Source organism: Cotesia glomerata, linkage group LG9 (assembly GCF_020080835.1).
Source record: "Cotesia glomerata isolate CgM1 linkage group LG9, MPM_Cglom_v2.3, whole genome shotgun sequence".
Lineage (NCBI taxonomy): Eukaryota > Metazoa > Arthropoda > Insecta > Hymenoptera > Braconidae > Cotesia > Cotesia glomerata.
The window spans coordinates 2,826,737-2,840,389 of NC_058166.1; the positions used below are offsets into that span (position 1 = coordinate 2,826,737).

General features: G+C 31.3%; 2 protein-coding genes and 1 long non-coding RNA gene across 3 annotated transcripts; all 3 read left to right on the forward strand.

Annotated features, from left to right (window-relative positions):
- Positions 1 to 7,989: 7,989 nt before the first annotated feature.
- Positions 7,990 to 10,574, forward strand: LOC123271711 (platelet-derived growth factor receptor alpha-like). The gene is made up of 9 exons (XM_044738102.1): positions 7,990 to 8,013; positions 8,677 to 8,883; positions 8,939 to 9,118; positions 9,191 to 9,335; positions 9,431 to 9,754; positions 9,826 to 9,943; positions 10,042 to 10,226; positions 10,293 to 10,484; positions 10,567 to 10,574. The coding sequence occupies exons 1-9, from the start codon at positions 7,990 to 7,992 to the stop codon at positions 10,572 to 10,574; spliced, it is 1,383 nt and encodes a 460-aa protein (XP_044594037.1).
- A 37-nt stretch (positions 10,575 to 10,611) lies between these two features.
- On the forward strand, positions 10,612 to 11,141 carry LOC123271649. Its single transcript, XR_006510937.1, has 3 exons — positions 10,612 to 10,702; positions 10,788 to 10,898; positions 10,971 to 11,141. It is a non-coding gene; the product is annotated as an uncharacterized LOC123271649 (long non-coding RNA).
- A 739-nt stretch (positions 11,142 to 11,880) lies between these two features.
- Positions 11,881 to 13,251, forward strand: LOC123271712. Its single transcript, XM_044738103.1, has 6 exons — positions 11,881 to 12,025; positions 12,106 to 12,201; positions 12,388 to 12,489; positions 12,568 to 12,798; positions 12,866 to 13,021; positions 13,117 to 13,251. The coding sequence occupies exons 1-6, from the start codon at positions 11,881 to 11,883 to the stop codon at positions 13,182 to 13,184; spliced, it is 798 nt and encodes a 265-aa protein (XP_044594038.1). The 3' UTR covers positions 13,185 to 13,251.
- The last annotated feature ends 402 nt before the right edge of the window (positions 13,252 to 13,653 follow it).

The following is a 13,653-nucleotide window of genomic DNA, read 5'->3' on the forward strand; positions in this document are numbered from 1 at the left end:
ATAATTATTAACATTTATTTGACTAATAAAAAATATAGCACTCTGAATTGACGGTATACACTTGACAACACCGCAAAAGTTCCCTAACCTTAAAATTTATTTATGTTTACTGTCTAACTAAAATTACTAACATCTTCTACACAGAAAAAAAGGTTCACTTGAACCAAGAAAATATTTTTCTTCCTAATTATTTTCTTGAGCGAAAAAAATTTTTTTTTGACACAAGAAATTTCGCTTATTCCAACAAAATTAATTATCTTGCTTTAAGTTAAGAAATACGTATCTTGATCCAAGAAAATTTATTTAAGTCAAGAAAATCTTCTTGTTTTGAGAAAATTCAACCTCTTGTTCCAAAAAATTTAGTTCTTAATAGAAGTAAATTTTCTTGTCTTGAGAAAATTTCTCTCTTGCTCAAAAAAATTAAATTTCTCGATAGAAGTAAATTTTCATTGTTATTTTTATTGATTAACATGTAAAATGGGAAGATCAAATAATATTGAGTCATTTTTTTCTCATGCAATATGTATAATTGCACGCTAAAATAATATAGAATGGGTATCGACTATTCAAGAGAAAAATTTTCTCGAGTCGAGAAAATTTTTTTTGCTATACTCGCTCCAAAAGTTCAACTTTTGAGCGCTGGGTGGCGTCCAAAAAGATACTCATTTCTAGAGACTCTACCATACCGCCTTTTTTCCGTACTGTCTTTATTCAATCGGATGAAATTTAGAACGAAATAAATCAAATTCTAGTGTACCGACCGATGGATTTTGAGTAAATTTTAAACTTAGTTACTATTGAGTGGCGCTTTAAAGTTTGTGACGCGAATGTACGAACCTTAAGCTCATATCGCAACATCGTCGTTGTCAGAAAATCGCCACTTTGCGGCCATATGATATAAATTACTATTCTCGGCTGAAATAGGTGGCGCTGCTTCCCTAAAGTATCTAAAAATCTTGATCAAATATAAAAATTTATTGTATCAAGTGTTTATGATAATTTGAATTAAGAAAAAATTACTTCCACCAAGAATAGAATTTCAAGAAAAATTTTTACTTCGGCCAACATAACTTCGGTTTTCCTTCAGGCACTCGAAAATTTTCTTGAGCCAAGAATTTTGTTCTCCAGTCTAGAAATTTTTCTTTCTGTGTATTAAAACAACTTTTTTATGTAAAAATAGCATCTAATCAATTTAAAAAAATTTTAATAATTTCAACAATTCTTTTTCTTTCTGGAAATGTGCTTTTTGTATCATTTTTATGTATAATATCGTTGTTAGATACGATTTAATGTTACAGAACGTCATAATCTTTATTTTTAGGCGATTGTAGAACATATCTCAGCGCTTGGCTCAAGGCATACAATAGAATTATTTGAATTGGATTATGATTAATTTTAATTTAAATCATATTAATTGATCGAAGCCACTTTGTGCGTTATTTTAATTATGATAATAAGTTTAGAAACTTTGAACATACACTGATAATACTTAACAAATGATAGAAAAAATATAAAATAGTCATATTTATAATTTAATTTGGCTAAAATTGGTAAAATTTAGAATTTGACGACTCAAAACTTTTTACTTTAATAATAAAGATCATCCTTATAATAATCTACTCAAAATAATAGATCTCAGTACAATCGGGAATTTTGTGACTTACAAAACAGACAGCGTTATCTTTTACAGTCTTCCGGTATCTTGACCAATTTTTATAGGATGTATAGACATAAATATAGATGGATATTAAGTACCGGTATAAATTTAATAAGAATAATGATAATGATAAAAAATAATGGAGTATAAAGAAAAGACTCGAGTCGCAGCAAGATGGCGCTGGCTGAGTGGCTATTGAGATCGGTACGAGGAATATTGGAGGCAATGAGCCAAGTTACTTTTAACAAGGCATCTCAGTACTATCTTGCTCCAGTCGAATGATCCCCTTGGATTTAGAATATGACAACCAAAAGTCAAATATCCTATTCAAACTTATCACAATGATGCATTATTTACTCACTCGAAGATTTGTATAGTATAAAAAGTTTGGAAACAAATAATTATACTTCATAAATTCAAAATTTTATTTTTTATTTAGGTTAAAAAAAAAAGGACTAATAGAAAATTTACATACGGGAAGAAATCTAGAATAAAATATATCATTTAATTTATAATAAATTACTGCTGTGTTAAAATTATAAGACGCTAGAGTGCTTTTTTATCAATTATTAGTAATATTAAAGTATAACTAAAAAACATTTTTAATGGAGTTTACCGAACGCATAAAATATAATTATTATCAATTACATTGTCATTAATAAAAATATATTTTATTAACGACGTTTTCACAATATAATTTTTTTCTTAGAAAAAAAATATTTTTTTTCTTTATTCTTAGCCGTGTTTCACTATTTTTGGATGTAAAAACAATAAAACAATCGAAAAAAATAAGAACTGCTTCCAATTTAACAAAAACTAAATAAGAAAAAAAAATAATCAAATAATTCAAAAAATGATTAATAACAAATTTAAAAATATCTCTTATATATATTCTCAAAGAATTATTAAGAGTTGATAAGACTTATTCAGTTTTATAGAAAAAGAGAATAATTCTTTTAAAGAAATTTACATATCAGAATTAAAGAAATTTGAAAATTAAACTATTAAAAAGAATTAATGCATGTTTTGTAAAAATTTTTTTAAAAATAATATTTTCATCACGTAGATACTTCGATGCGCATCGAATCACTCATAGTTGACCGAGTCAAAACATCAACAACAAATGAAGTGCACTTGCTGTTGGAAACAGATATTACTCTATGAGTAAATCCAATCGGTATTGAATTTAGACTATCAAATATTTAAATCAACTTTCTAGGTAGGAAAGAATTTTCTAACCGAATGCCATCCATTAAAAACTAAGAATATTAAAAAATCCAACTGTAAATTCGTGGACTAAATTATGTTTAGTATCAGTTGATTCTAGCAGAAGAAAATAAAAAACTTTATGAACTATTATTCGTACTTATTAAAATTTTTTCACAGTTATTTCAGAGAAATTTTTCCACAAGGGTATGTTCTATTCTGGCCTAAAAATTAAGATCCCGTATTTCGTCACAATAATTTGTATTTGACAGGCATAATATCCCCTGCAACTTCCCGCTATTTCCGTTAATACCTGGCCGCAAGATACCTTTTCTATGCTTTTGAGCTCTTTGAGCTCAAAAGTCTGATAGAAGTTTCATAGAACACGATTTTTTGAATGTTCATACCGCAATAACTTTTGAATGAATGAACCGATTTTTACGCGGTTGGCGGCATTCTACGTAGTTTTTTAAGCCTTATAAATAATTTCTAAGTTTCAATTGGTCAAACTAGAAATTTCGGAGTAACTCTGAAAAAACACTTTTTTCGGTTTTCTTTCGTTCACGATATCTCTCGAACGAATCAACCGATTTTGACCGGATTGGCGGCGATCGACTTGGTTTTTCAAGGTTGAAAGCTGATTAGTTTTTGGAATCGATCGGTTGAGCCGTTTAAAAGTTATCCCAAAAAAACCACTTCAGAAAAAATTTTTTTTCCTACTTTTTTTTAGATTTCTCCAAATTTCTCAAAATCTATCGGTCCGAATCGGTTCAAATTAACAGGAAATTTTAGTTTGGCGAAGCCCTTTCGAATGGCACCAACCGCGATGAAATCGGTTCAACCGTTCAAAAGTTATAAGAGGTTTACATACTTACACACACACACACACACACACACACACACACACACACACACACACACACACACACACACACACACACACACACACACACACACACACACACACACACACACACACACACACACACACACACACACACACACACACACACACACACACACACACACACACACACATACATACAGACATAGTGACACCCTTGCGGGAATAGTCAGGAAAACTTCCTAGGATCTCAAAACGTCGAGATCTGATGAAAACTCGATTTTCGAAAAACGGGGTAAAACCAATAACTTCCCGATTTTTGAAAATTTTCAATTTTCTTAGCGGGAAGTTAAAAATTCCAAGAGCAGATTTTTGAAAATTTGGTTCTCGAATTTGTTGTGAAAATTAATTTTTAGACATTTTTTAGACGATTTTACGACTTTCTAATCGCAATATTTTTGAGAAAGATGTTCTTAAATTGAATTTAAAATTGTTAAAAAATTATGATCTGACAATTTTAAGACTTTTTTAAGACGTTCCGTTTTAATGTTCCGGGGCTCTGTCACTGTTAGCTCATCTAAAAATAGTCTAAATTTTTTTTTAAGATTTTTTTAAGACTAATTTAAGATAATTTTAAGACAATTTAAAGACGCTCCATAATAATTTTCCGGAGCTGTCACTTTGATGTCATCTGAAAATAGCCTAAAAATTTTTAACTTCCCGCTAAGAAAATCGAAGATTTTCAAAAATCGGGAAGTTATTGTTTTCACCCCGTTTTGCAAAAATCGAGTTTTCATCAGATCTCGACGTTTGAAGGTCACAGGAAGCTTCCCTGACTATCCCCGCGAGGTTGTCACTATGTCTGTGTGTGTGTGTGTGTGTGTGTGTGTGTGTGTGTGTGTGTGTGTGTGTGTGTGTGTGTGTGTGTGTGTGTGTGTGTGTGTGTGTGTGTGTGTGTGTGTGTGTGTGTGTGTGTGTGTGTGTGTGTGTGTGTGTGTGTGTGTCTGAAAGTATGTGAACCACTTATAACTTTTGAACGGCTTGACCGATTTCATCGGGGTTGGTACCATTCGAAAGGGCTTGACCAAACTTAGATTTTGAGAACTATTTAGATCGATTCAGATCGATACATTTTGAGAAATCTTCGAAATACTGAAAAAAAAATTTTTTTCAAATGTGGTTTTTTTGGAATAAGTTTTAAACGGCATAATGGTTCAACTCCAAAAACTAATCAGCTCTTAACCTCAAAAAACCACGTCGATCGCCACTAGTCCGGTCAAAATCGGTTGATTCGTTCGAGAGATATCGTGAACGAAAAAAAACCGAAAGAAGTGTTTTTTTTTTTTTTTTAATAACTCCGAAATTCCTAGCGCGATCAATTTAAACTTTGAGATTTTTTGTGAGGCTTGAAAAACTGCGTCGACTTCTGCCAACTGCGTGAAAATCGGTTTATTCATTCAAAAGTTATTGCGGTTTAAAAATTCAAAAAATAGTGTCTTATCAAATCTTTATCAGACTTTTGAGCTCGAAGAGCTCAAAAGCATAGGAAAGCAATCTCTTTGAGTTCGGAGAGCTCAAAATAACTCATAAATTGTATTTTTGAGCTCGAAGAGCTCAAAAACGTCATTGGTGCAATTTCAAGCGCCTAAGTACGGAATTAGCGGGAAGTTGCAGGGATGGCCTTCAGGGTCAACCGTTTTCCTAATTTTTTCATGACAATTTTAAGATTTTTTTTAAGATTATTTAAAAATTATTTTAAGACATAAATCTTAAAATAGTCTTAAAAAAATCTTAAAATAGTCTTAAAAAAATCAAAATAATTATTAAAAAATTTTTAGGCTATTTTAAGATGATATCACCGTGACAGCTCCAGAAAATTATTATGGAGCGTCTTTAAATTGTCTTAAAATTATCTTAAATTATTCTTAAAAAAATCTTAAAAAAAATTTAGACTATTTTAAGATGGGCTAACAGCGACAGAGCTCCGGAACATTAAAACGGAACGTCCTAAAAAATTCTTAAAATTGTCAAATAATAATTTTAAATTCAATTTAAAAACATCTTACTAAAAAATATTGTGGTTAGAAAGTCATAAAATCGTCTAAAATATGTCTAAAAATTAATTTTCACAACAAATTCGAGAACCAAATTTTCAAAAATCTGCTCTCGGAATTTTTTTTTTTTGGCGTCTTAAAAGAGTCTTAAAATAGTCTTAGTTTGTGTCACGTTTAAGATCTTAAACGAACGACAATTTTAAGACGATTTTTTTTACACGGGATGTATATAAATGATACAAAATGTACACTGTCATAAAAAAATAATCACTGATTATTTAAAAATTTTTCTTAATAAGTATTTTTACATAATTCCAAAAAAAAAAAGGGGTTTTTAAGCACTTGAAGTGTACATTTTTGCAAATTACTGTTGGGGTAAACACTATAACTTTAATAAAAATCCATTTTTACACTCTTTTTTCTTTTTAATTAATTCATTATTTATTGGAAAACACAAGAAATACAAAACTGTAGCTTGAAACCGTTTTGTCTAATTACAATAAATTTTTTTTTCGTTGGTCTCGAGAGAGATTTTGTTTTCTTAATACAGCTTGAAGGCAGCTTAGACTGTATCTATACCATAGTATAATACTGAATGTCGGTAATGTAGTCTCGATGTTTTTTCTCTGATTCACGCGAAAAAATTTTAATGAACTTGATGAGTTGAGTGATACTTTTACTTTCAATCAATTTTTTATTCTTTCTGTGATTAATATTTTATCTACTTTAAAAACTTAACAATTAACAAGAACACTTAAGGCATGCATATTTGGATTTTCCAAACTTTATTTTGTTTGTTTCAATTGATGTCATATTATGTTGAAATCATAAAAATCTAAAAAGTTTTAATAAGAAACTATTCGGTAAAAATTTTTAATTGAATTCCAGTCAATTATAGCACATGCCCGAGGCAAAAACCCAGGCGTTTGTTATATTTCCGATTAATGAATCATCCATTAATCCAATTAACCACGACATTAAAGTGGCACTAAATTCTATATCTATGTTTGTCACTTCTAAGAACATACATTGGTGTCACAATGGTATTTCATCGAAGTCTAATATAGAACTCTAATTTTACGAGCTATAGCATTAGATATATTTCGTTCAGGTATATAAAATCCTCGTTAGTTATTGATTGTTCTATTAAGTGATCGAAAATTTAGGAGTAAGAATGTTCAAGAAGCACTTCATTCTTTTACTGATAAATATTTGTCGTAAGTAAATTATTAGCTGAATATGGACATATTTCATTGATTGGTTACTATGTAGTAAATAAAAAAAAATTTTTTTCTTTACAGTCTGTTCGTCGGAGCTGACTATTTCACCCAGTAACGACATTGCGATAAATGAGGGCGAAAAACTGGAAATAAGCTGTACAGCTTCAGAAGCAGTCGATTTTATCTACCCAATACATATTGAAGGCGTGGTAAGTTGGATACTTTAACACTAGTCAAAAATTAAGACATAAACAAAATTCTAAATTTTTGGGTTATTTTCAACGAGCTGTAACTCCGAAGAAAATAATCGTACAGCAAAAAAAAAAAAGCAGAATGTAGCTCCAAGTGTTAGTTTTCAGATACGATCATGAAAATTTTTTACCTGGAGAAATTCTACACAGTAAAAAATTTTTCAAATTTTTTCTCATTTGAAAAAAGTCTACGGGATTTAAAAAATTTTTTTCCATCGTTTCACTCAAAAATTCTTTTAGAAAATTTAGTTCCCTTAATTTTAAAGTAATCAAAAAGCCTGTACGATGATTTGCTGCGGAATTATCATCAATCAAAGCAAAAAAGTTCTTTTTCTCACCTCCGGGCGGAAAGCGTCAATTTTCCTCCCGCTGCGCTAAACGAAAATGCCGCTTTCCGCCTCCGTCGAGGAGAAAAATAGTATACACACCACGGGCAGTAAATAAGAAAGCCTCAGATCACATGTTTATTGACCTCGGCTTCGCCTCGGACAACAATTACATGTGATCTGAGACATTTCTTATTTTACTGCCCTAGATGTGTAATATACTATTTAATTTTGATAATCAATAACTCTGGAAATAATGATCGTATAGCGAATCAAAAAAGGGTTTTGAAAACTACACGATATTCTTTATAAGATACCGTGAATGGATTTTGATGCAAAAAATTTTTTTTAATTGAAAACTTTGATTGAAAAAAAGATAAAAATTCGTACAATTAAGGGTATTTGGATAACTTGGTATAATTTTAGATAAAATGGATGAACCGAGGATATTGTCAGTAATTTTTCAACCTTAAAGTGTCCGCAAAAATCCCTGAAAACTTCAAAGCGCAGCGATTTTTTTTTGTTCATGGCGCCTCGAAGCTTCAAATTCTTTATTTTCTCAAAAATCTTTATTTTTTCAATCAAAAAGATTGATTTTTTAAAAAATTTGAAAAAAAATCGTACGGGCTTTTTTATTACGTCAAATTAAAGGGCATTAAATTTTCTGAAAGAGCTTTTGAGTGAAACAATGGAAAAAAAATTTTTGAAGTCCATAGATCTTTTTTTCTTGTAGTTTTTGGGTTTCTCCAGATCCAAACAAAATAAAAAATTTTTATGATCGTATCTAAAAACTAGACACTTGAAACTACAATTTGCTTTTTTTTTTGCTGCACGATCATTTTCCTCGGAGTCAAAGTTCGTTGAAAATCACCTTAAAATTCAGAATTTTTTTTATATCCCTCAATTTTTGTGACCAGTGTATTGTTTATATTATACATTTTAAATATTGGAATTTGAAAGTTAGCCCTTAGCTTTGCCGCTAGGTGGCGCATGCTCGCGAAATATTCACGCTACTAAAGAGTTGTTACGAAGCTCATGAATTCAAAATTCTAAATAAAATTTATCTCAACTGTGTTTAATGAAAGTTGATCAATCTACAAAGACTATTTTTTCCGTAGATTACCAGATCAGAAGCAAAACTTTCAGACGAACGAGTGAATGGATTAACTAAGTTCACATTAAAAAGGTCTAATTTAGTTTTTGGAGACAGTGGGTGGTACGGATGTATCGAGAAGAGCAAATACAAGCCTGATGCTCATCTTAGTAAATTTGACATAACGCCCTACAATTATGATGAAGCAAATGTAAAATGGATCTACGTCACTGTAAAATGTAATTTAAAATACAATTTTTTTACAACAGTCTTGAATTTTCCGTAAGAATTTTAATTATACTTTAATTTCAGCGACTCAATACTGGTTACATGACATTCCATTCTTACGTAAAAATGCCAATGGTGAATATGTTTTATTGAAAAAGGAGGATGATGATGTAACTCTGCCCTGCCGATCAACTTCTGCCGACTATTCAGTGAAACTTTACAATTCAATTGATAATACAGTAAGTCACGCTTTATATATTGATAATCAGATGCATACGTAAGCGATGATGTTAATTAGCTTGCGTTTACAGCCCATTGATTCATTTGAGTACGATCCAAAAAAAGGAATAACTCTAAAAAAAATAAAAAACGATAGTATTTTACAATACAACTGTCTCGCAGAAAAAAAAGATGGAACAAAGTCAGAACCAAAGAAATTTAAAATCGAGATAATAGGTATTGAGCATTACATCCAATCTCAACACATCGCTCTAATTCCGATGTTTTTGGTGTAACAAATCATAAGTAACGCTTTATTTCTAATTTCTCAGAAAATTTTTTGGAAAAGCCTGAAATCACCAGCGAGACGTTGACTTTGATGGAGATTGGTAAGAATTTCAGTATGGAGTGCACCGGTCTTGTGTTAAATTACGAAACCTACTTTCTTGATTGGACTATCCCTCAAACTGATCGCATAATTAAGGATTTAAAAACGTACTCGGTCCCGGCTGCTGAAAATAAAGAATTAAGTTACTATCAAGTAACTCTTCAATTGACGATTAAAAATGTAGTTAAAGAAGATTTTGGTAATTACGAATGTCGGCTTTATAAATCTGCGTCTGTGGAAACAGCCAAGATCAATCTAACACCCCATGGTGAGTCATTAGTCATTAGAGAAGAGTCGATACAATTGTGAAGCTGACTAATTAATCTGTTAATTCTTCAGATAAGAAGCATCTAAAACTATCGTTGAAAAGTCCCAAAAGTGGTGAAGTAATCGAAAGCGGTGCTCAACACACGTGGACAATTGACATCGACGCATACCCTCTGCCTAAATTACACTGGTAAGGGTATTTCTCTCTCATAGAAGTTAAATAATTATTTTTTATTGACCAATGTTGTAGAAATAAATCAGTGATAGACTAACATCAATATTTTTCAGGTTTAACCCTCAAAAAAATGAAATCTTTAAACCACCCAAGTTAAGAAGTTTCCAAGTAAATGATGAAAAATTTTCGTTAGATTTTACGATGACTCAATTCACTGTCGATGATTTAGGGACACATACTATCGTTGCTAAAAGTTCAGACATAGAAAAAACGGTCACTTTCGATGTTTTGGCCCAGAGTATGTTATTAATATCTAAATAGATAGTTTAAGTAGCAAAATTATTTACGTAAATATTTTCATTAGCACCAGCGAAAGTCATGGAAGTCAAGCAGAATGAAGCGTGTTTGACAAAAGGAGCAACGGTCTTCCAGTGCCACGCCAAAGGTTATCCTGTGCCAGAAATATCCTGGAATTGTGTGGATAAGGCTGGTGTTGTAGGAGATGAAACTGGACTTAAGGTAATTGAATACTGTTCACAGAGAATTATGATTAGAAGTATAATTAGCGGCTCAATCGTGATATGAGACGACGTAGTTCAAGATAAAAATTTGAACTATAATTATTCTGTTTGTTTTAGGTCGTTAAAACAGAGGCCAAAGAATTTGAAGTATCATCCATTGTAAAGGTAGAAAAATGCCCGCAAGGATACGTGGTTTGTCAAGCGAAAAATAAACATCGACTTGATGCTATCCAAACACGGATCAGTAATCAAGGTATACATTGATTGTTTTTGGTTTTTAATTAATCAATCGTAAATAGCCGTTTAGTTTAATTTACTGTTATGTTTGATCTATAAAGCTCCTGCTGAAGGAACTGTCCAGTCTGGCAGTGATGGCTGTCCGTTCGTTGAGAAACCCAAGGAAAATGTTAATATTCCGGATGATCAACTGTTACAAAAAAAGACCAAAGGTATGTATTGAAATTATCTAAGAAATGAATCTAATGAAGAAATATCATTAATTTGCTATAATTTTTCTTCAGTGTCACCTAAAATCATAAAAAAAGAACAAGACAAGAAGACGTATAAGTTATTCGAAATAGTAGAGTTCTCGTGCCAAGCATCAGGTAACCCTAAGCCGGTTATTACATGGGAGTATTTGAATGACAAAAAAGCGCTCGTACAAAATGGAAAGATTACTTTAGAGGTAATTATTGCATTTTTAAAAATATAATCATATTCGCTCTTTTATTCATCAGATTTAAGCGTTTTGCTTCTATTGCACGCCTCATAAGCAAAGCGGATAGTGCTCTATTCTCGCCTTACAAAAATCAAGTGATTTTTTGAACTAAAATTGTCTCTATTTTCTATCGCACTTGTAGGATAATATTTACACATTAATGTCGTGGAAAAACACTAGTTTCAACACATGACATTTTGCTTTTTAAACAAATAAAAAAAATGTTTAAAAAAATTATTCCGTGGACGTCCGTGTGTCTGATGTATGCATGGAAACTGGTGTGGTCACGATAATTGCCGAAAAACTTAACTGATCAAGTCCATTTTTTGTTATACGCTTCAGTATTATCTAAAACTAAGTCTTTTCGAAGATCACGGTCTAATTCAATGTAGTTTAATTATGATTAGCAATAAATTAGAATCCACTTGTCGTTTGTATATCTATATCTATGTAAATAAGGTTCACTTACAACACATGTGCAGTACCTTTCTTTTTTAGGTGGACAATGGTGCGAAAGATTTAAAAGTATTTGTATTTTATCTTAATCAATTTTATTATGAAAAAGAGATTTTGAGGCGTGCAATTTTGGATTTCCTAAACTTTTTTGCATTTTTTCGAACTGTATACTCATTAATCGCAAAGAATATTATGAAACTCAATGAGAGTCTATGAATTAGATTGTCAGTATAGGAAATTAACCGAAATAATTTTGTATGTTCAAGGACGCTAAAGGAGCTTCTGATGATACTTTAGTGACATCGATTGCAAAAATCAAAATCTTGACGCCTGGTTACGTTATATGTAAAGCAAAGAACAAGCTTGGAGAGGATAGTAAAGAAGAAAAGATCGATGTAGAAGGTATGTAATCAAATTAAATATTGAGATAAATCGATTGTAATGAATTGTTTAGATTAAGTTAATTCCTTTTTGTTCTCAAGCTCCTCAAGTTCAAATTTCAGTGGCTAGTACCCTAGCAACAGTCGGAAAAGGTCCTACCGATCCAGTTATTGAATCAACAACAAAAAAGGCAGAAGGTATGTATTAAAATTATCTAAGAAATGAATCACAAATGATTCTACTTCCATCAGATATCATCAAATATCAATAATTCGTTATAATTTTTCATCAGTGTCACCTCAGTTTATAAAAATAGAACCAAATTAGAATAAATCAATTGTACTGAATTGGTTAGATTGAGCTAATTCTTTTTTATTCTCAAGTTCCTAAGGTTCAAAATCTAACTCCACTGGCTAATACCCCAGTGACAGTCGGAAAAGACCCTACCAATCTAGGTGTTGAAGTAACAACAAAAAAAGCCGAAAGTATGTATTGAATTTATTTCATTTTCAATTATAGATGATTGTCTAATAGGAAGTAATGCATTATTTTGGTATATAAAGCTTCAGGTCCTGTATCTGAGAAGCCTGATGGTAAGAATAAACCAGCCATTACTGAACTGGCGAAGCCTAAAGCTAAGCCAGAAGATGTTGATCCGTTCAGTTTAGGCACAAATGACCAAAAAATGAACGTAACTAAAGGAGATACCGTTACCATGCATTGCAACGCATCAACTTCCCTATTCGGTGATGATATCAAATGGTACAACACCTCTCATGTCCTTGCAACTAATGGTAAGTTCACTTTTGTTAGTTAGCAACCAATTGATGGATAACCCAATCACAAAATTATCAATTTTAGGGAAAGTTGAGATAAACGAAACCAAAGAAGCATCTTTGCATTCATCGCATCTCACTATAAAAGACATCCAGCTATGGGACAAAGGTGACTACTCTTGCGAAGGAACAAAGAGGGACGGTTCTGCTGTTAGAAAACTTTATCACGTGTACGTCAATGGTAGGTATCGAACTTCTACATACAGGAAGTTCACGAACAATCAATTTTCGCAAAACTTGATGTCAAGATTATCAAAAATTATTTATTTGTTTCAGCCTCTGCTGTGTTCTCTGCTTCGGTTATCTTGCAGTTGTCGATAATATTACTGGCATATTTCATGTAATTGCTGTCATTCCAAGCAGTGGGTACCTATACTCGAAGTGTTAGTTATAATAAGATAAACCCCCACGGAAAAATTATGTATCCTAGAATATATGCTGGGAATATATCCTAGTATATATTCAAGGATATATGCTGAGTATAAGAAAATTCGCCGAAAAATATATCTTAGGATATATTCTAGAATATATCCTCCGATATATCCTAGAATATATTCTAGGATATATTCTAGTATATATCCTAGAATATATCTTAGAATATATCCCAGAATATATCCTAGGATATATTCTAAGATATATATGCATGTGTTACGTCCATTGATTATGAACCAGACTGTAGATCTCAAAAAAATTTTACGTACAACGGGACACATACGAGCGCAAGTATATATATATATATATATATATATATATATATATATATATATTCGGGATATTTACTGGAATATATACTAGCACATATATCCTAGCATA